At 40.5% G+C, this 22542-nt stretch overlaps 1 protein-coding gene across 1 annotated transcript in view; it reads right to left on the bottom strand.

The window, feature by feature from the left end:
* Positions 1-22542, bottom strand: part of LOC117219817 (popeye domain-containing protein 1) — a 125459-nt gene that overhangs the window by 16568 nt on the left and 86349 nt on the right. The window contains exons 3-6 of the mRNA XM_033469277.2: positions 8897-9238; positions 5696-6093; positions 3900-4321; positions 3061-3326 (exon numbers count right to left, since the gene is read on the bottom strand). Coding sequence (XP_033325168.1) covers positions 3061-3326; positions 3900-4321; positions 5696-6093; positions 8897-9226 — 1416 coding nt within the window. The 5' untranslated portion in view covers positions 9227-9238. The remainder of the gene's footprint in view (positions 1-3060; positions 3327-3899; positions 4322-5695; positions 6094-8896; positions 9239-22542) is intronic.

Genomic DNA, 22542 nt, shown 5'->3' on the forward strand with positions numbered 1-22542 from the left:
TCGAGAACATAATTCGAACGTTCTAGAACATTGTTTCTTTTATTAGAGCTCGATATGGCACTTCCAAGTACATTGAATTAATTGTTAATTTTATTCTTCCCACGACCAATATTATTTCTTTGGGAAAAAATGTGGGACATCTCGACGCGATATGACAGCGAAGTCAACATTTCAGTGTACAGTAATTTTCCCTGAAAATGACAAATTTCAGGTTGCCGTGAATTTCCCTGTGCTAGTCCTACGTCCATGTAATTTATTGCTACGTCGACGCTAAATTGGATGCGCTGTTCGATTAATTGCCTTCGAATCGTGAAAAAAATCAGAAATAAAAAAGTTAAGGTTATTTTAGATATTTATGTTAATACCACTATATTTATGTTAATGCCACTGGCATAGTGGCCGCTGCCTTTTTCTGTCGACTGCCTCGAATTTCAGTAAAAACGAGCCGCGCGGCCCGAAGAATCGCGCTCTTTTTTATCTCATATCTGCCGGTTTCAATTCTCCGCAAATTACTGCATCACGTTATCTCAAACATTACCCAAAAAATCGCCGCATTCACCCGAAAACCCTCATCGATCCTAATCGAAATCCGCGCGGAGAGTGTCGGGTAATCGAAGAAAATCGACGCGTCGGAAAGCTCGCCGCGCGATAGAATCGTGGCAGAAGGAAAGTGGTTCGCAGTAAACCGTCGGTTAGCGAAATTCCGCCGCGGGGCGATGAAAGAATAGCGCGTCGGAGCGTCTAACGTAGCGGCGTTTGTCTCTCTCCGTGGAGGAGCCAGTTCCGTGACACTTCTGACTTGAAGAGTCTCGCGCAGCCTTTTCCGCGACAGCTGCTCTATTTACGAGTGGGCGAGAGCCGGGCGCGGCGTCTCCCCGGTTCGGCCGGTGTCGGTGTCTTTTTGCTAGCGGGGTCAAGAGTGACACCATCTGGCCGTAGCCGGCCGAGGCGCGCGGTAACTCAATATCGGTCCACTTTTCTGGCCCGAGAGCACGCCGCGTAATTGAGTTTTTCCCGCAACGATACGCTGCTCGCCGGGCTTTTTCCGCCGGCCGCGATTTATGTCGCGGCGAACAAGCGCGAGCGAGACTCTTCTTGGCCGCGATCGTTTCGGCGAGGTCGAAGAAACCGGCGAAAGCCGGTCCGCGATCCGGGACACTTAATCATCCCCCGGCGGCGGGGAAGAAACGCGGCGCGGGGTTGAAAGGCGTCGCCGGCAATCTGTTCGATACCCGTAACCGGAAAAGCCGAGAGATAAACAAAAGCACGGGATACATGGAAAATGTGCTCGAGCTATTGAACAACGGTGCCGTTCGGCTTTTTGCCGGATCAGTCGCCTCGTCCAAAGAGGTTGGACAGCTTTTTGCTGGATTAAGATAAATAGCGAATAGGGGGAGAGAGAGAGAGAGAGCACTCGGGGAAGATCCCGCCGGAGCACACCGGGAACCGATGAATTTTTCTGTATTCACGGTATGCTCGGGTAAACGTGATGAGATGTCCGGTGCTTTTTTCTCCTGCGCGAAATCAGATTTACCTACTGCCAGGAGCTTGCATCGCTGGAATGGCTGATTCGTCGATGCTTTAACCCTTTGCCGAGTTCATTTGAAGGACCGCTGCTAGGATCGGATGAGCGCGTTTTTGTGAATGGACGTTTATATTTACCGAGTGTGGATTCTCAAGAACAGGCGAAGAAAGACATGTGAAAGACATCGTGAAGGAGTTATCGTTAAGATTATTTTTTTGTACGGAATTTTTAATATATTCTTGCAGAAAGTGATCTACTCGTGTATGAAATAATCTGCAAATTCCAATGTATCAATCCGAATAAAGCATGAGCGCTTTGGAGCGTACAGACCGGCGGCGGACATATAAATCCCGAGCGCTTTGGAGCGTTGGCTACGGCAAAGGGTTAAACCCTATCACATTATTTTTAAACAGTCGTATGTGCAACGGTTCCATTATTCATGCCTGGAATTGTTGGTTGGTGTTCTTGGAACAAGGATTTCTGGATAGATTTAAAACGGATTTTAGGATAGATTTAAAATAGATTTTTAGGATGGATTTGAAACAGATTTTAGGATAGATTTATAGGATTGAGGATTTCAGAATAGATTTAAAACGGATTTTAGGATAGATTTAAAATAGATTCTTAGGATAGATTTGAAACAGATTTTAGGATAGATATATAGCAGATTTGAGGATAGATTTATAGCAGATTTGAGGAGAGATTTAAAATAGATTTTCTGCATGCATTTAAAACAGATTTTAGGATAGATTTAAAACTGATTTCAAAATAGATTTATTGCAGATTTGAGGACTGATTTGAAACAGATTTCAAGATAGATTTAAAATAGATTTTCTGGATACATTTAAAACAGATTTTAGACTGGATTTAATACAGATTTAAGAACACATTTAAAACAGATTTTAGAATGGATTTAATACAGATTCAAGAACAGATTTAAAACAGATTTCAGAATAAATGTAAAACAGATTCCAGAATATATTTAAAATAGATTTTCTGGATACATTTAAAACAGATTATAGAATGGATTTAATACAGATTTAAGAACAGATTTAAAACAGATTCCAGGATAAATGTAAAACAGATTCCAGAATAGATTTCAAACAGATTCTAGAATGGATTTAAAACAGCAGACCCATTCTTATTCCAAAATAGACAAATAAAAACGATCAACGTCTGCACAAATATCTCAATCGTAAAATGATCATATCAACTTGAAATGATTTCGCTGGAAGTTTCTAACAGAAATAGACGATAAACAGTTTAAAAAAATGCCTCTATCCACGTGAGTCACACGACGCGTAGCAGTATAGACCCTTTGGCCGCGTTTGATCCGATTCTTGCTCGAACGGTCGCCGCGGCAACCTCTGCGTCAGTTCGGCGGCGACGATTAATTAAAAAAAAAGAATCCCGAATTACGTCTACTTTCGAGGGCCACTGCAGCTTTTGTGCCCCATTTTTGTCCCGTACCGCGAAAGAATCTAGCAGCGCGTGTCGCGCCGCGTCACAGATACAGCGAAGTGGAGCGCACTCACCTCCCTCGTTCCCTTTTTCGAGCGTTTCCTCTCGAGCTTCGGTGTCTGAGGTAGCAGGGTATAATCGCCGCTCGTGCCGCCGCTACGCTGCCGTGTCAACGGCTGATGCGACAGAAGGGGTGCCCGTGGCGGTGGCGAAAACTGAACACCCTGCGGCAGTAACGAGTACCCGAGGTTCTGACCCTGGGTGAACGGCGAAGTCGGCGGGAAGTGATTCGCCACCACGGGCGCCCAATACTGGTGCGAGTACCGGGAAGGTGAACTCCCTGTGGACAGTCAATTTCAGCGCTCGTCAGTTCGGCGTATCCGGCATGCGACCCGCGTAATTGCTATTCGATACCGATCGATCGAGTCTGCCCAAGTCCGGCGAAGCTTAATCGCTACCAACCTCCTCGCTCCCCCCTCCCCGGGCCCTATGATCGTCGTGGAACCATCGAAAAGCGAGGCTAGCAAAACGATATATTTTTTTCACCGGTCGCTTCTGCTCGCGGATTGAAACCGTTGCCCCCCGGCCGACTTCTCACAGAAATTCGGACTTTTTGTCTCGCCGCGTCGACTGTCGCGCTGACGATGATAAAATCGTCGTCGCAGCTAACCGGCTAACGAAATATAAAAATTTTAATATCCTGTATAAATCAGAAGCGACAGCTTTACCAAACAAATGAACAAGTGTCTCTTCGCTTTTTCGAATTAGCAGCCTCTTTCGTTTCTAGAAGGATCAGACACCTTTTCGCGCCGGGAAAGAGCAGACCGAAGGTTTTACCGGCGCCCCGAAGAAACAGTAATTGTTTATTGTCGTAGCAGAAGCGTAAAAGGGGACTCTAGAAGGAAGGACTTACTGTCGCTACGCGGGTTGCTGTGCCTCCTCTGTGCCTTCCACGTCGTCGAGCGTACTCTTCCCGCAGTTTCAGTGTTTACAGCGTCGACGCTAAGACTTCTCGCGACGCCCCTGTAAGGATTCGACGTGGTTGTCTCACTGGCCGCGGCGACACCAGCGAGCTGCTCGTTAAGGGCGTACAACTTGGACGTAATGTCCTTACCGATGAGGGTGTTGAGGACGACCTTAAGTAGCGGCCTGTGCCTGAGTACCCTGAGCAACTTCAGCCTTGTCCAACAGATGTACGTGCTGGACTCCTCGGCTCTAATCGTCACTTGGAAGACGTCGTCGATGTTCTCGTGCATGGCTTCCCATTCCGGCGAGTCGACGAACTGATACGCTTTGATGTAGTGCAGGTGTGTCCCGTCGCAGGTGACCTTCAACCTGCGAGCCGGGCAACGGATACGTTACCGGGCGAACGAAAACTTTCCGGCGTGCGACGACGAGAGAAGCGCGCGCGAAACTTTCGCGCGACATTTCCGCCGCGGCTCGGACGGAGTCGAACTACGGCGACCGTTTTCTTATAGGTATCACCCGTGCAAGTTTCGTTTAAAAGTTCCAAGAACGGTATGAAATCGCGACGCCGCGAACTCCTGTCGTAGCTTCGTTATGACGCGACAGTCGGCTCCTGGCAATGCAGGATCGATACGGTTCAGGACAAAAAAGTGGTCATCGGTGCGTCGATGAAATTGTGATCTTTTGGAGTGACCGATATGGAAAAGTTACTGAGTTGCAAAGTCGAAGAGATATGAGATCTTGGAGATGTTGGATTTTGTGTTAGAACGAAGTTAAACGATAGTTCTGATAAGAAACAACGAGACTCGAAGTTGACAAGGAAATGTTCACAGAAATGTGCGATTAACAGAAACGAAGTACGATATTCCTGGGAGAAGAGAGATGAACGAAATTCGCGCGGTTATCGATTAGGACAGTTTCTTGGGATATCGATCTTGCGTTGCAGGGTGTAATTGTCACGTTGGAACGAATCATTCGTTCTGTTATTCGTCGGAAAAAGCAAGGAAACATTACTATCCTCAAAATATGACTTTTTAATAATCGAGCGAATGCTTGAACGAACCACACATCGCTCAATCCACGTTCTTATAAATTTAATAATAAACTAATTTCTTCTAAAATACACAGCTCCTGGCTCAAACAAGACCGTAAACTTCTACTCTATTTTCATAGTACCTAACTCAATATTGCACTATTTGCACAACTCACCATCTACGCACAGTTGCCTTGGAAAATAAATCAAAGTATTCGCATCGTCTTCGTTCACGAGTTATTCAACTGAGAATTGAAATTATTTTCTCGTCTTATAACAAACTTCCAAAGCATTCGGCGCCAATTTTTAAACATAGTTCGACGTCGACAGTAATTCTTGTTCCAAGGCAATCGTATTACCATCGAACCGTTTGCTCTGCGATATATTTTGACCAGCGGGAGCTCCTTCATCGCGATGTTTCTCAGTTCGACCAACAAAAATCGAAAGGAGTTCCAGCGATACTCCCTTCGAGGCTCTCGCAAGGAGAGCCCGCCAGGATGTCGCAAAGCAGAGGGTTGACAGCAGGCCAACTAAAGAGGCTGTCTAAGAGAAGCCGAGGATTAACGGAACAGAGCTCTCGCGTTGAGTCGCTGCGACCGCGAGAGCTGTTCCCACGCGGTGCACGCGTTCAATACCTTCTCCGAGTGTTCACCGGGATCGATTCGACGGCTATGATTCCGGGGCCTCGGATCACGGGTTTTAATACTCACTTGCCACGCAACAGTATCGATAGTCGTTCGTCGGCCGGCGTGACGCCTTCCGTCGCGTAGGTCTGACCAGAGTCCAGCTTGAGTATCCTCGCCTCCTTGGCCAGCTCCTGGAAGTGCTTCTTGCTAACCTTGTACGGCTTAAAGAGTTTCAGATAGAGCTCGACTAGCTCGGGGCTGAGCGCAGGCGGTAGAAATCGACAGGCTAGTATGAGGGAGTGAATGCCGTTCAGAAGGCCGAGGGCCAAGCACCATAGCATCGCGTCGAGCGCGCATATGGTGAACCCGGCCCAGAGGGCGGCCAGCATGAAGCCGGCCGTCAGAAACGTGCGAAGAGCCAGAACTGAGGCCTTGAAGGAGCGCGGCACCAGGAACGCCGCCGCGAAGAACAGATTCGCCGCCTGCCAAAAGGCAAATCGAAACGGTTTCCTCGTGAGAATCCTGACCAGCGTTCTCAGGAAAATAAGTTACGCGAGGAGTGAGACAGGCGTGCGCCGAGACTCCTGCACAGCGGCGCGTTCATCGGGTGGACGTTACATTGGATCGGCAAATGAGTCCTTGTGTTACATTGCGAAAACTGTAATCTGCAGGGTGACCCAAAGTTATGGTATTATGGGAAATAAGAGATTCTTGAGATCATTTGAAGCAACTTTTTCCTTAGCGAAAATGCAATCAGAGGCTTCGTTCACGAGTTATTAGCGAGAAACACGGACCAATGGGAGGTCAAGTACGGCTGACGCCACGCCCTCGCGACCACTGCCGCTGCGTCAGACTCGCTCTACGATTGGTCAGTGTTTTTCGTTAATAACTCGTGAACGAAGCCGCAGGTTGCATTTTCGCTGAGGGAAAAGTTGCTTCAAATTACCTCAGGAATCCGTCATTTCCCGGAAGTACTATAATTTTGGGACACGCTGTATTGGGAATAAACGCGGTGACTTATTGGCCAATCCAATAGTTCCAATAATTCAGAGGCTTTAGACGTGCTACGCCGCTGTGCGGAACTCTCGCGTATGCGTCGCATGCCCCACGCCTTGCGTAACCTATTTTGCTGCGAACACTGATCCCGGCACCGGTAGATTGTGCCTTTCATTTTATTCCGTTCCGTTCCGTTTCGTGAACGACCGAGGAACGGCATTGTCAGAACGCAATTTGGTTTCGTCAAGTCGATTTTCAAGAAGGTCTTCGGCTAAAGCACGTGTCACTTTTAGCAGTAGAGGCACACACATTTTCAATTCGATTCTGGTTCGACGGTTGCTGAGAGAAGGGAACACGAGTGTCGACATGCTTGATTTTTACAGAAGCAGCATTTTTCTAAAGTCTTGTCTTTACGTATCCATTTCGACGTCTCGCTCATTAATAGCACTCGAGAAATTGTTTTAATTACGAACTTTGACTTCAAATATTATCGCATACAGAAAGTAAACAAAAATTAGAATTATTCACGCGAAGCGCCGATCATTTTGTTACCGCGCAAGATTTACGACGGCGTTCAATTTATTCGAACAAATAGTTCTGCATAAAACACGGCGGAATCTGATCGTTTAAATCGTTTCGAAGATTACGATGTTTCGAATAGAAGGTAGCACATGGCTTTCAAATAATAGTCGATTCAGTGGATACACGAGCCTGGATGAAGACCCGATCCAATTATCGATAGCAGCTTGAAATCTACCGATATGTGCCGCATTTTACCCGTTATGTATACATAGTACGTACATACAACGAGTTCTATCCTTTCTATTCCCGACACTTCAAGTTCTAATAAATACACTATTCTGTAGTAACTATTCCTACATAATGCATATTTATGTCACTTGTAAATAATGTCTACTAGTGTCCTGTTATGTACCTGAAAACACTATCTAACATCCTAAACCTAATTTGTGGATCTTGTAAACGTATATCCTTAAAGGACTTGCATACAGGGTGAGTCACATTTCGCGTACAACGATGCAAGTAAAACTATTAAAAAATACAACGAAATATACATATTTATTTTACTTCTGATTTTGTAATATGTTGGTAATGATGACTAGAAATTGCTTGAATATTGATTAAATTTCGAAATAATATTATTTCTGAATATTAATATAATATTATTTCTGAATATTAATATAACATTATTTCTGAATATTAATATAATATTATTTCTGTATATTAATATAATATTATTTCTGAATATTAATATAATATTACCTCTGAATATTAATATAATATTTTTTCTGAATATTAATATAATATTATTTCTGAATATTAATATAATATTATTCCCGAATATTGATAAATTTTGAAATAATTGCTCGAATATTATAAAACTACGTTAGTTAATAAAATGTTCTTCTATCTGCAACACGTTCACAAGAATATTGGCCAATGGATTCCGAATGTATCTTTGGTCGTAGTAGGTTCAATCATGGACTCGTGTTGATTACTTTCAGTAATTCTTGGTGAATCAAGTTTTCCTTCATTTCGCAACAAAGACGCCGCGCCGAACAGACGATGCGACATGTTACAGCTCGCTCGTCGAAAGATAAAAGATCCGAGGTACATTGATGGTCGTAATGGCTGTTCACTCCACTCCAATTACTCGAGACCCATAACGTATGGCTTACAGGAGTGCGGTCAACAGTTATTATGGCAATCGATATATATATCGCGTTCTTTGCTTCGAAAGACAGGCAGTAACAATTGCATTAAATAATAATTCGAACAGCGTAGAGAAATGACGCGCCTGATCAACTTCAATAAATAAACAGATTTTTAAAATAATAATAAAAATCGTTCACGCCTATATTAATTGTTACAAACAATATTTTATAAGCGCGATTTTTTTTTAAATTGGTTGTGCTAGTAACATTCAGTTTGCTCGAATATAGTTTTAGAGAAATAAATTTTGCAAACTCCCATAATCGAACATTAGTGTACACGTGAATTATGTGTAAATCTATTTTTCACGCCAACCTAATTTTTAAGGCAAACAAATACCAACGTTTCCAGAAAAGGAATCCTAAAATCCTGGCAGACTCAGCCGAGTTACGGCGACGACGTTCGCTTCGAAAATAATTGCAAGAAGTTGCTTCTGATTTAACGCGATTATGGTCTGTGACTCGCCCTGCGTACTGCTGCTAACTACCACTTAAACACCTATTTTCACGCTGGTGTGTCTCTACGGTACGCAGAAAAAACGTCTGCCGGCGCGCTCACCTGGAAGAGTTTGTGCTGCGCTGCTTCCCATTCGTCGCAGTAGCCACCTCCCGACGATAATACAGTGGTATTTAACCTCTCGGTCACGTTACTGGCCTCGGTGCTGTTCCAGACGTCCACCCAGAGTTCCGTGTAATTCAGATCCTCCAACGAGTAGCCACCTAGACTAGGCAGGCCGCTGTAATTGAAGGTATAGCCCTCGGTGGAGTAGGGCGTCGTTGTCGGGCTGGTGAACGGAGTCGTCGTGGTCGACGACAGAAGGCTGCTCGCAGGCGAGGGAGCATCAGTCGTGTTCGCCATTTTTCGTCGTGAGCGCGTGGTACGGGCCATCACCTTCTTCCACTGAAACGTAACACGGTTCTCTTGTTACAACTATGCCGCAGGGTTGCGTGGTGTTACGATTGAATTGCTCGAGGATTTATAAAGTAATTTCAATTGTAGACAATTATATCGATATGCTTAGTTACAATGTCAATTACATTGTAATTTAATTATATTGTAATTCAATTACATTGTAATTTAGTTATATTGTAATTCAATTACTTTGTAATTTAGTTATATTGTAATTCAATTACATTGTAATTTAGTTATATTGTAATTCAATTACATTGTATAATTTAGTTATATTGTAATTCAATTACATTGTAATTTAGTTATATTGTAATTCAATTACATTGTAATTTAGTTATATTGTAATTCAATTACATTGTAATCCGATTACATTGTGATTCAATTGCATAGTAATTCAACTATATTGTTAATTAATTGCATTGTAATTCGTAAATTTGGACACCATTCAATTAAATTACATTATGGTTCAATTGCATTGTCATTCGTAAATTCGGACACCATTCAATTAAATTACGTTGTGATTCAATTGCATTGTAATTCGTAATTCAAATGTGATTCAATTATATTTTAATTCGTCGTTCAGATCGCCGTTCAATTCAATTACATCGCGACTCAATTGCATTGTAATTCGTAAATTCAGACACCATTCAATTCCATTACAAAGTAATTCAATTACGTTGTGTTTAAATTACACTGTAATTCGTAAATCCGGATCGCCATTCAATTAAATTACAATATAATTCGTAATTCAGCAGTGGTACAATTACAAAATACCATGTGATTCAATTACATTAATCACAAATTGCAACGAACTGCAACAAACTGTATTGTTAATAATTGCTATATAATTATGATTTATCCGCGGCGTTGTGTCGATTGAATTATAAATAATAGACAATTAAATGACAATGAATAGGTAACGATTGCAATCGCATTCATAAATAAGAAATCGATTTCAATATTTTATTTCGTTCGTTTAGATCTACGTAATTAATAATTAATTATTTATATCATTGAATCGAACTTCCAAATAACAAATAATTTTGTGTTTAAATAATCACGGATTTTACATTGACTATTGACAGAAATAACGATGAACTTCAAAGTTACCGAACGGAAGAAATTACGAATTGTTGCATTAGTTTACGAAAGGTGAGAGAACAGGAGTTTTTCAGTAGCTGTTTCTTGGTACTAATCGATCCTCTCCTGCTATTTTACTCACACTCGATGTTTCTCGCTTTCGTCTCCAACGCAATTAAGGAGCGAGCGAACCGACAGATAACAGCTGGCAATTCTCACGATTCATAATTCATACATCCTCGAAGTCATTTCCACTTTATAATCGCTTCTTGAAAAAGAAAACACTGTCGGTGCAGTAATTACGTAAATCATTTGTCAAAGAATTTGTCTGAATAAACCTTAGCTCTAAACTACAAAATAACATCTCGCGATATCACGAGTGCTCTAATCAAATTATCAGATTAAAATCAGTTGTCTTGTTTAGAACTATTATATTTAAGAATAAACACGGAATCCTAGAATGAGAATTGTGCTTTCAATTTTAATTGTAACTTATTTGGAATATCTCAGTGATAGCGAATACTTTTTTAAATACTATAAACTGTTACTATATAAAAAATTAAATACTAAATTTATTAAACATTAAACTGTTACTATATTTAAATACTATAAACAATTGTTAAAAGAACAATGTACAAGATGTAGGAATGCATACGATTAACTGGATATAATACTTCGTTCGCCTAACGTGTGCACAAACATTGACTAGAATAAACTAAAATCTGACGCTTCAATACATTTTCCAGATGAGCGAATATTCAATTATATTCGCTGTTAAAAACGCGTGTGGCACGTATATCTAAAGTTTTTTCCCCCCGCAATTAATGTTTCCCGGGGTATAGACCAAATATATTTCTCATTCCGAACTTTGAGGGCTGTTTTTACCCTCGGAATATGAATAGTGGTTGCTAAAAAAATACGTGCCCCATATTTTCCCGAGTTCTGTATTATATGTGTATATATGTATGCATAAGTTTCATCAAAATTGGACGAGGCCACTTGGGTAACATTTCTTAGTGGGAAGAACACCTAGATCCTTTCATAATATTCGCAACGCGGTCCTGAATCAGCGTTTATTAAGCGGCCATTACTTGTACACGGTGAACCAGAATTTGCAGGCCACTAGAATTAGGAAGTTGCTGTAATAGACAAGATAGTACAGAGAATTCTCTGTAATTGATGCTCAGTTTGGAAACAAAAATGGACAAGTTGGGAAATGTATGGACGATTTGCACCTCGTTTTTATAATTGTTGACAATCGATTACTGTAAAAACGAGCCTATCTTATCTCAAAATCGTGTCATATCTTCAAAATTATTCATTTTTGTCTTCAAGCTGAGCGTCAATTAGGGAGAATTTACTATAATTAAGATGCAGAAACAGTAACAGAAGTTTTTTACCAACGATTTCATATTGTACTTTATCAATGTTCCCATGATGTTACTGGAACAATTTTTACTACAAGAACAAAAGGCTTTTTTAAAAAGATAATTGTTCACAGGTTAGTCCACCTGATCAAAAATCAATAAATAATTTCGATGTCACTGTGTTATGCAGATTTTCGTTCATTGTTATAATCGCTGACACGAATACGTTATGATTTATTTCAAATTTATAATAAACGAGTGTGAATCATATATTCAAAATAATAATCAACTGTTATACTGTGTTCGATGTGGTAAACTTTTAACATAATTTAAATTGCTTGTTAATACTAGCAATACTGTAAATGTTTATAAAAATTCTTATTTCATTAGTTAGCTTATAAAATTCCGAATAAGACGTATAGGCAAAATATGACGACAATAAAGTATTATTGATGTTTCTATTTTTCGATCTTGCATTTTGGAAATAATCAGATGCCATGAGTGCACGTAGATCTTCAGTCTACTTCTAACGTATTGTTTATTCATAAATTATTTTAATATGATCGGGAGGTGTATATCTTCAATTGCAAAAATTTGTTTATATTATATATTAGTTTATATGTATGTCATATTAATTTATGAATAGAAGAACTTCTATTCGGTGAAATGAAATAAAATTTCACAGAATTTTGCTATTATTTGGAGTCCGTCGAAACTCTTTCCAAAGAAACTATTGACCGTCTAAAAATTCATCGACGAAAGTTAGAAGCTGGGAAAGATATTCTTCAATAATCAGCCTAATCGCAGCGGTATCCATCACGAAACGTCAGAAAGTCGTGTTTTCTTCATTCTCCCGGCAACGAACGCGACAAATGAGACCCGCGAGCCGAAGTTTCCGCAGCGAGTGCAATCCGGAGTGCATAATTCAGTCGAATCGTTGAAGTTCTGCAATAAACACCGGATGTCTCGAAACTCGGGCGCAGAGGGTAACTGAATTATTTCACGGGGCGACGGTTCTGCAACACCAGAAGACACCGGGAGGCCTCAGACGTCGTGAATTCGCGCGTTCCCGAACACCCATCTCCTCCAAGATTTTTTTATTTTCTGCTCGGAACGGCGCGCAGCGCGCCGCTTTATACGAGGCGTCCGGCACAAAAATGCATCGATTTGCATAAAGAAAAAAAATGTTACGACTCCGTGAGAAACATTCTCGTTCATTTTTTATCGAACAATCAAACGTAACGTTTTCCGCTCTTACGTTCCATTTCTTACGTTTCACTCGGCGACGACGCGATCGTCCAGGCCGGGCCGGGTCGGGCCGATCGCATGAAAGATGCAGCCGATGCACGATTCATCCGCGTCCGTATCAATATTTACGTCGAACGACCGCCTACCAGCGCGCCGATATTTTCCGGCCGGCGCGAATGGAGATTTAATGCAATTTGTCTGTCGCCCGGTCGTTTCTCCACGTTTCACTGCTCCTCCGACTGCACTTCCTACCGGTCTTCCGCGCTGCGTTCACACGTGCACGCGCCACTCGCCCATAGCGCTGTACGATCAGCCGACCAATGGTGGCGGGAATGCTCCGGCACATATTTCCATTTCAATTTGGCGAAGTGACTGCTGCGAAAATAAAGCCGGGCCGTGTCGCCCGCTTTCGGTGTACCGAATCTTTTTTTCCTTTTTATTTTTTTTTGTTTTCATTTTTTTTTTCTCGTCGAAATTCCTCGGATCGCCGACAACGAAACGCGGCGCTTCCTTTCCGTTGTTACGACGGCGATTACGACGGAAAATGCGTTCCTTTGTGCGGGGGCGGTGAATCGAGGAGCGTTCCAGCTCGTTAACACCCGTGCCTGGCCGAAACGACGCGTTCCAAATCCTTCAATTCGCGATCGTTGCGATCCTAAAGACGAATTTAGCGGACGAATTTATTCGATTTTGTTTCATTGCGCATAAAGCCGGGGACAAAAGTATGCGCGCGCCTTTTCGTACGTCATAACATTTTTAATGCTGCACCGAACGAGTCGAATATTTTTGGAGATGTTAAAGAGGCCAGTTCTGCATTGCAATGGCTAGAATATTCTCTTTTGATGTCGCCGTTACTTGGAAAGACATAAAAACAATTAAACATTCACGCTTTCGCGAGTTTATTGGTATTATGAAATGAATATGCGTTCATAAATGCGTGGATAATGTCAATTATGAGTCTAAACGATTTTCGCTGGACGCGCAACATAATTCGAGTTGCTGTGAATTTTCCTATGCTACGTCGATGCTAAGATTCGACAGAAAGGAATACAAAATGGCTTGTTTGGGTGTCGAATCGTGTCATGTGGCCTCCGAATTGCCTTTGAATCGAGTCGTGTGGCCTCCGAATTGCCTTCGAATCGTGTCATGTTCCTCCGAATTGCCTTCGAATCGTGGCAAAAAGTTAGAAATAGAAACGTTAAATCATCGTTATTGTATAAACGTTAAATATAACCGATCTCTGTCGAATCGTGTCACTTGGCCTCCGAATTGCCTTCGAATCGTGTCACGTGGCCTCCGAATTGCCTTCGAATCGTATCACGTGGCCTCCGAATTGCCTTCGAATCGTGTCACGTGGTCTCCGAATTGCCTTCGAATCGTATCACGTGGTCTCCGAATTTCCTTCGAATCGTATCACGTAGTCTCTGAATTGCCTTCGAATCGTGTCACGTGGCCTCCGAATTGCCTTCGAATCGTATCACGTGGCCTCCGAATTTCCTTCGAATCGTATCACGTGGCCTCCGAATTACCTTCGAATCGAGGCAAAAAATTAGGAATAAAAAGTTCAAGAGTCACCGTTTTTTATTCTAACATTATTCTTAGCACTATTCTTAGCATTATTTCGCCGACTGCTCCGAGTTTCTGTCAAAAACGAGCCGCAAGGCCCGAAGAATCGCGACTTAGTATTCTCAGATCTGCCGGTTTGTATATGAAAAAACTGTCTACGAAAATGAACGCGCGCCTGTGCATTCATACAATATCCGCAGTCCATTGACGAGGCCGTGCAAGGACGATCTCGATGGCATCCAGGGAAAAGTCAGCGTCGGAGATATACGTTTCCATCGAATTCGCGATTCGGATCGCGCGCATTGCTCGCGCGCTCAAAGACATCCTGCATGAATGGCTCGCACGTTTCTTTTAGGAGAACTGCTGTGCACGGACATGCAGCCCGGAGCGGAGCCTTCTCCCGCGTTTCCGGAGGGAAAATAGATACGTCCCTTTTCATCGGGGAGATGAGGCATGCGTCCAACAAAACCGGAAAGGTCTCCTTTCGATTTTCCAGACGTCACGTGCGGACATTATTTGGCAAATTCCAGCAGGGACTTGGAGCCGGGCGCACGAGGAACTAGATTCGATTACCGTTCGCAGGTTTCACTTGCAGCCATTCAGAGTTCCTACATCGAGGCGGAAACGATGCCGCTCGAGTTGTGCAGATCCGGTGCTAATTAGTGCAGCGAGTAGCGTGTGCTTATTGTCTTAATAATTCACGAAAGCTCCAATTGATCGACGCAATCATGCGATTTTTGAAATATAACGTTTACCAGTATATACGATTCGTTGTTGTATAACTTATAATTAATTTTTATGTAATTAATTCCTTCCAACGTTCCTCTTGTTTATTTGTCATTATTTTCTGTTTGCTCTAATTCAGAAAATCGCTTGTAGAAATTACAAACGATTTTTCCCCTTTTTTCAGGTTATGTCACATAGCTACATAATTTGCAATAGACAGATCCCGAATTTTTTAAAATTATAATAGAAGATGCCAACGAGGAGACGAGATTAGAAACGAAATTCCAAACGAAAAATGCAAATTAGATTATTCGACCAAGAAACGAAGACGAAATTGTTTAAAGAAAAATGAAAACTCGTTTTTTAGAATATCAGCGATTGATAAATATACAAAGATAATATTTCGGACGGTGTTCATGGTCGACTGCGCGGTCGATTCCGACTCGCGTGTTTTTTATCCGAAGGCGGTGTGCCGGACGAGACTTTTTCCTATGCGACGGAGAGAAAATTCGGCGCCAGAAAACTTTCTCCGCCGACTGGATCTCCCGCGGAAGAGATCACTCGAACCGGGCTAGGTTATTTATCGGCGTGATTGATTTATTCGAGCCTAAGGATGGAAACGTCAAAGTCGCATCTGTCTCTCCTCCTGAAGTAGAAAGGGAGCCGCCCTTGCACAGCGAGCAACTTCACATAAATTATTGCTCATCTTGGACGTAGCCCAGGCAGCGCAGCGACTCGAACAAAATTTCAATATTGCGACGCGACACGGAAAAAAGCATAAGTGCACGTTGCGCCAGGAATATCCTGCAGAAGATGGTTCCTCGTGTATAACATTGCGAGTATAGTACGCTTATGAATAATACGAGTTATTCGTGCTGGGATCATTTTTCTAATTACGCTTGCTGACGAAAGTTGAGAAACGTGTTACACAGATATTCCTGGGTGCAGCAAACATCTTTTTAACATAGGATAAATAGAGCATTGAGTCAACGAAAATATCGATTTTATTATCTTATAATTTTTCGTTTCTTGTTTTCATCTTATTTTTGTACCTTTTATTCTTTCCATTTATTTCTTACTTTTGTTATTTTCTTTATTTGTCGTATGCACTGAGTGAAACAATATTGCAACAATGCGTCGTATGTTTCACGACAGAATGTATTTTTGATTCAGTAAGACGCGTATTTGATTAAAATATCAAATTTTATTCAAATGTTAACCGTATGGCAATTTTATTTAGTTTATTTGAATTGTACAAAATTGAATTTCAGTGGTATTTTAATATATTTTAACTTGTACGTTATTTAATATTTTCCACCTTCATTTTTCATCTTCATTCTTCATTTCAGACCTTTGGCAGAGTTCAGAGGTCACCCCGTCAAAAGGATCAAAGTCTCACCTTTAACATTAATAAAAATGTAGCCGCTGTTGGCTGCATCTGAAATAGTTGCACTGATTTTTATCCTTGTTAATACTGAAGTCTGCTCGCACAATTAATTAATGATAACTCGCACAGTTATTTAGTTGATCATTAGTTGGTAACAGGTTTCGCGACATTAATTATGTACAAGTTATTATGTTACAAATTATTACAAATTATAATTACGTTTTTAGAAGACTTCAAAGAAGCGTCCCACGCGTCAGTATCCGCGCTAATTTATTTATGAAAGTTCTCAGAAAATGAACGTCGTCGAGCGTTCCGTATATAACTACGTGTATAACATCTCATTCTGTGAGATCAGAAAGTATGGCGAAAATGTATGAGTTCGGGCGGAAAATACGTTTCAGCACGTCCGGAGGCAGCTGCCCCACGGTGTGCGTCGCGTCGAAAATTTTGACTACTAAATATTCGCTCCTAGCATCTTTCACGGCACCCTTCGGCAATCGAGGTCGAGGTCAATCGATTTATGGCACCGCGTAACGTGTAGCTCGCAAACATTTTATACTGCACTTCGGGACGAAGTTAAGTTCACCTGTAACAGGAGCACGTGTACTCCAGAGCACCGTCCTACTGTGTCATCCGTTTTACAACTGTTCCCGTCGATTTTCGAAGTCAGCGTATCGATCAGAAGTTCTATACTCGCGCAAAATGATCGAGTAGAGTTTAAAAGCGCCCCATTCAAAGTTTCTGGGCTACCCATAGAATTATATTCTTCGATGATAACCAACCTTTCCTCGTGGACCGTTTACTTCTTAGTTATTTCTCGAGTACTTGCTATTTCTCTTTTGTCGATTATTTTTTTAGGACTTTCTATGAGCATTATTTCCAAGAATTATTTTTTAGGAAATCGGAATACTCTCTGATATTGATCTCTTGCACACATTTTTATTATATTACTATATTATAGTATATAATTAATATAATATAAATATATATAGATATATATATATATATATATATATATATATATATATATATATATAACTATATAATATATAACTTATATTTTATTATATTATTATTAATCTTGGACTATGTAATATATTTTCTCAAGCTGTAATAAGTTGTAACGTCAAGACTGTATACGTTGTAATTCTTTCGATACAGTTTCTATTTTTCAATTTTTTACCGATTTACCATTTTCGTAATTCGAAATAGAACATCTGTCCTATTAGCATTACTATCGTTATGACAATTAATAGTTCTTCAATATTGTAACGCATTCAGGTACTGGAATATAACCTCTTTTTGTAACAAATTTTTCGACAAGTCTTCGAAGACACTGATTTACGATATTATTAAATCTAGTTTCATTTTTAGCAACGATGCAGCAAAAATATCTCGTTCTGTCGCTTCTCTTAGACAATCATGAAAATTAGGCATGGTAATTTTCAACCCCCTTTCTCCACACCTGGACGAATTTAATTTTTCAACAAATTACAAATTCGTAGTTATTTCACATCTAAAGATTGATATTTTACACAGTAAAATTTCAAATCCTAATTATTAATTCATTCGAATTAACAAGTCCGCAAATCGTCGAACGAAAATTTCTCTCGTTAATACCGTTCAACGTAGCGATTAAGCAATAAATAATAAAACGACAGGAGAATAATGCAAACAGGATTTTCCCTGCAGAATTCATTAATAAATCTGCAAATTATGCTACATTTCCCGTGGATCTTAAGACCCCGGTAAATTTTCAACGAAGTTTCCGATGAAGCTTCCACTCCGTCGTCCTTTTGCCGAGAGCTAAGAATCGGGCACTTCTGAAAGCTTTCGGATACCGTACGAGCTGTTACAAGATGAACAAAGCAAGCATGTTCGTCCACGTTCGTCACTCCCGATGAAATAACAAACTTTTACAGCATGTTCGTCGTGCACGGGAACAAGTTTCTCGATTACGATTCGGCGACGGCTTCAAGCAAGAAGCATCCTCGCCTAACAGGGCTTTCTAAGCGATGCTGATTCACTTTTAGGGAGCTATTCTACCAATCCAGGTAGACGTATTCGGTATTCGACAGACTCGGTCCAAACTAAACTGTGCCAAAGAGGCTGAGATCGGAGTTTACCCAGGTCGAAAGTTCCAAGATCGCGCAACCGGAGGACTACCGGGAAGTTGAACCTGCTGCATACCAAGATCGATGGCCACGAATTAGGCCATTCAGAAGCTAAAAGAGCCGATTTCGATCTACGCAGGAGCTAGGGGATGCGAGGCGTCGCTAAGAGAGTCGGAAGTTTGCTGTCTTCGGGCACCTTCCAACTCGAATTACCAACTCGGAGACAGAAGGCCGCTGGGATCGAAGCTCGTGGACCTCTGGGACCGAGCTTAGAGACGTTTGGACTCGGAGATTCAACCCTGATGAACCTCCGAGAACTCGAACAGAGGTCTTGGGATCTAGGAATCCAAGCCCGAAGACTCCCGACGCCGAACTCTAGCGAGACTCGTCTCGGAGAACTAATTTTAAGAATCTAAATTACGAGATTTGGGATGAGGATTCTTTAGTTTGGACACCTCTGGGCTCGGCTTCCTGTTCCTGCGGGGACAGATAGCTCAATATCTAGGCTTAAATGCTTAAATTAGCTAGGTTTGCTCTATCTTTGGTTCATCGAAGCAGAGTTGCTCCATCGTAGCGTTTTTATTAAAATTGCGAAGCCTTGAGAACTTCATAATTTAATAATGGCTATTGAAAGAAACAATCTATTTTTATTCAACTTTAGTTTCTCACAATCGGCTTGGAAAATTTGTATTTTGATCCTAGAAAGATCAGTCATTATTTGGTCGATTCAATTTAAGTCCATTTTCCAATTAACACAATATAGACGTATGAATCGCAAAAAATATTGCATCGCATTTCTGGTATTTTTGTCCAACTCGATCATCATCTTCTATTTTTTATTTGTACTTATTTCAGACTTTATTCGATCAGCCTGAATTCTCCTCAGTTGCACCGTGCGTTCAATTTTACCGCCTTTGGACTGAATTGATCGACGCTGTAATTCTATTCTGATCTACAGCATCTCGAGTTTCATCATCTACTCCGAGATGCGCCGAGCTCATCGCCGAGCAAATTAATATAAACAATGAAACTTTCGTAGAACGGTGCTTCAATTTGCATGCTTGCCGATCCGGTTGGAAATGTTTTCGGGCGCAACGTTTACCAAATTACCTCTCGTAGAAGATATTTTGCTACAAAGGCGTAGAATGTGTTTCCGAAGTGCGCGGCGCAAAGTCTTTCAAGTGAGAATCTAATCGAAATTCCTAGGACGTTGTTCCATTAATGTTCCCGCGGTTGACGAATTTCCGCGAAAATCAATACCTACTTCGTGACTAAGCACCTAGATAGACCACCTTTCCCGTACTACCGCGTAGAATGATCGAGGTGCTACAGGTTCGAAAAAATGTATGCGCGGGTAGTTCGTTACTTTTGTGCCCCTTTCATTTGCAGCATCGTTATGTCTCTACGTCGCTTGCGTGTATTATCATGTAAATAATGTTTGACGGTGGAATAAGTTACTATTTATTTATATTACTATTATTATTACTATATATTACTATTATTATTACTATTATATTACTATTATATTACTATTATTATTACTATTATATTACTATTATTATTACTATTATATTACTATTATATTACTATTATTATTACTATTATTATTACTATTATATTACTATTATTATTACTATTATATTACTATTATTATTACTATTATTACTATTATATTACTATTATTATTACTATTATTACTATTTATATTACTATTACTACGTTCATAGAATAATATTCACAGAATATGGTTTTATATGCATTATATACATTTTATATTCTCATATATTGTATATATTATTATATATTTTTCCTAATATATACATTATATTTCCTGTTGATTTTGCTTGTAATTAATAGCGGATTTATTAGTGATTTCTTGCACTAGCGATTCTCAAAATGACACTTTTATATTCTCAAAAATACTTTTTTCAAACATTTGTACTTGAAATAAATTAGTTTGGAGAAGCATTTTGAAGACAAATATTTCTTAGAAATGCAATAAAAGATTGAACAAGAAATGTTCTGTGTACAAATATATTATATATAAATATAAAAACGTTAACGACAGAAATGTCTGAAAAATCGAAATATAGTTTTGACGCTTTAATTCTAATAATTCTAATAATTCTAACAATTTTATTCGATGAAAGCTTCGGCAAAGCAGAAATTGGGCACGGGAATTGGGACGTCAGCCCAGTTACTGTTTCCTCCCGTTTCTGGCACGATGGAGAGAAACAAATGACGATTTGACTCGTCGTTATATTCCTGCGAAGCTCTCATCCTTTACCAAGTTGGTCCATATCTCGCTGTCGAAGCTAGCTATTCTTCATTTCAATCTGCCACGCACCGGCACGTACATTTCCGTTAATCGCCGACGATTAATCGGAAAGGTAAACGCGACTCGAAATCAAGATATCCGCGTTAATTGGTAATGGCGGCGATCGACGGAAAAATAAACACACAATGTGGCCAAGTATCATTAATATTGATAATAAATAGACGTTGAATTTGTCACGTCGGAATTTACGCGGGGAGATATAATTGTACGCTTGTTATAGCTCGCACGGATTCAATTTCGGTGACGGTATACATATAATGAATATTAATTCGGTGGAAAGTGAAATCACGAACACGCTCTATTGTATTCTGATGCTTATGCTCGCGTTAATAGATTAACTGCGAATATGCGAACGTTTTTCAAAGTATGCGAACGTTGGTATAGATCTTTTATTTCATTTTTAATTGATGTTATCGTTATCTCATTTTTCGTTTCATGAAACACGTTCGATGCATATACTAATTATTACTATTATTATATTATATTATATTATATTATATTATTAGTATTATATTATATTATATTATATTATTATTATTATTGTACAATACTATTTCTGCGAATAGATGGACGGACACTCATAGTTCATTTCCAATATTGCATGGTTAAAATAAATGCTAATAATTATAAAGGTTATTAATAAAAATAATTATCAATTCAATGATTAAAAATATTTCCGAAAACAAGCCATAATATTTCCAAACACATGCATACTAAAATTTAGAATTACAAACGTTACGTTGCTAATGAATTTCTTTATCCTAAAAAATGATCTAAAATAATCAGAAGATTATTTTATTGTTCGACATAGTAAATTTCGGCACGTAAAATCTCACGTAATCCTGCAGCCGGATTAATTTTTCATTTGTCCGACACAATGGTCGATGCTTCCGCAAATCTGGAATGATGAAATTTCGCGGAATCGACTCCGACGGAATTCCCGTTAATTAAATATACGATCCGTCGAAAATACGAGTCTCACTGGAACAAAAGAATGTTTCGCGCGCCGCGATCAAACACGAGAATTTCGAAGCGACTCGATCGCGAGGGTTTGAAGCGCGAGCATAAAAGGACGAAAGGACGTTCGCGTGTCGCGATATTGAAATCGATATTGCGGCGGAAGATCCGTATCTGGATGCACAATTATCGCTGACTAAGATTAATACGAGGCCCGGGCGCATCTTAATGCAGCTTTTTCTGTACACGGCTCGCCGCCTGGACTCGCGTGTTCGCGGCCCAAGGTAGATCGGCCGCGGGATAATTGATAACTTTCTGCGAAAATAAACCGACGATTTTTAAATTCGTGTCAGATTTTCATCAATCTCTCGCCGGCCGCCCGTATATTCGGCCGATCCGCGAACCGCAGGCACGCGCGAATTTCGACGGAACAGTTCGCTCATCCAGTCGGACCGCGCGGCGATAAGAGGGTAGTAAGTAGCGGATAGATATGGAATCGTGAAAACGATACT

This window comes from Megalopta genalis, chromosome 5 (genome assembly GCF_051020955.1).
Source record: "Megalopta genalis isolate 19385.01 chromosome 5, iyMegGena1_principal, whole genome shotgun sequence".
Lineage (NCBI taxonomy): Eukaryota > Metazoa > Arthropoda > Insecta > Hymenoptera > Halictidae > Megalopta > Megalopta genalis.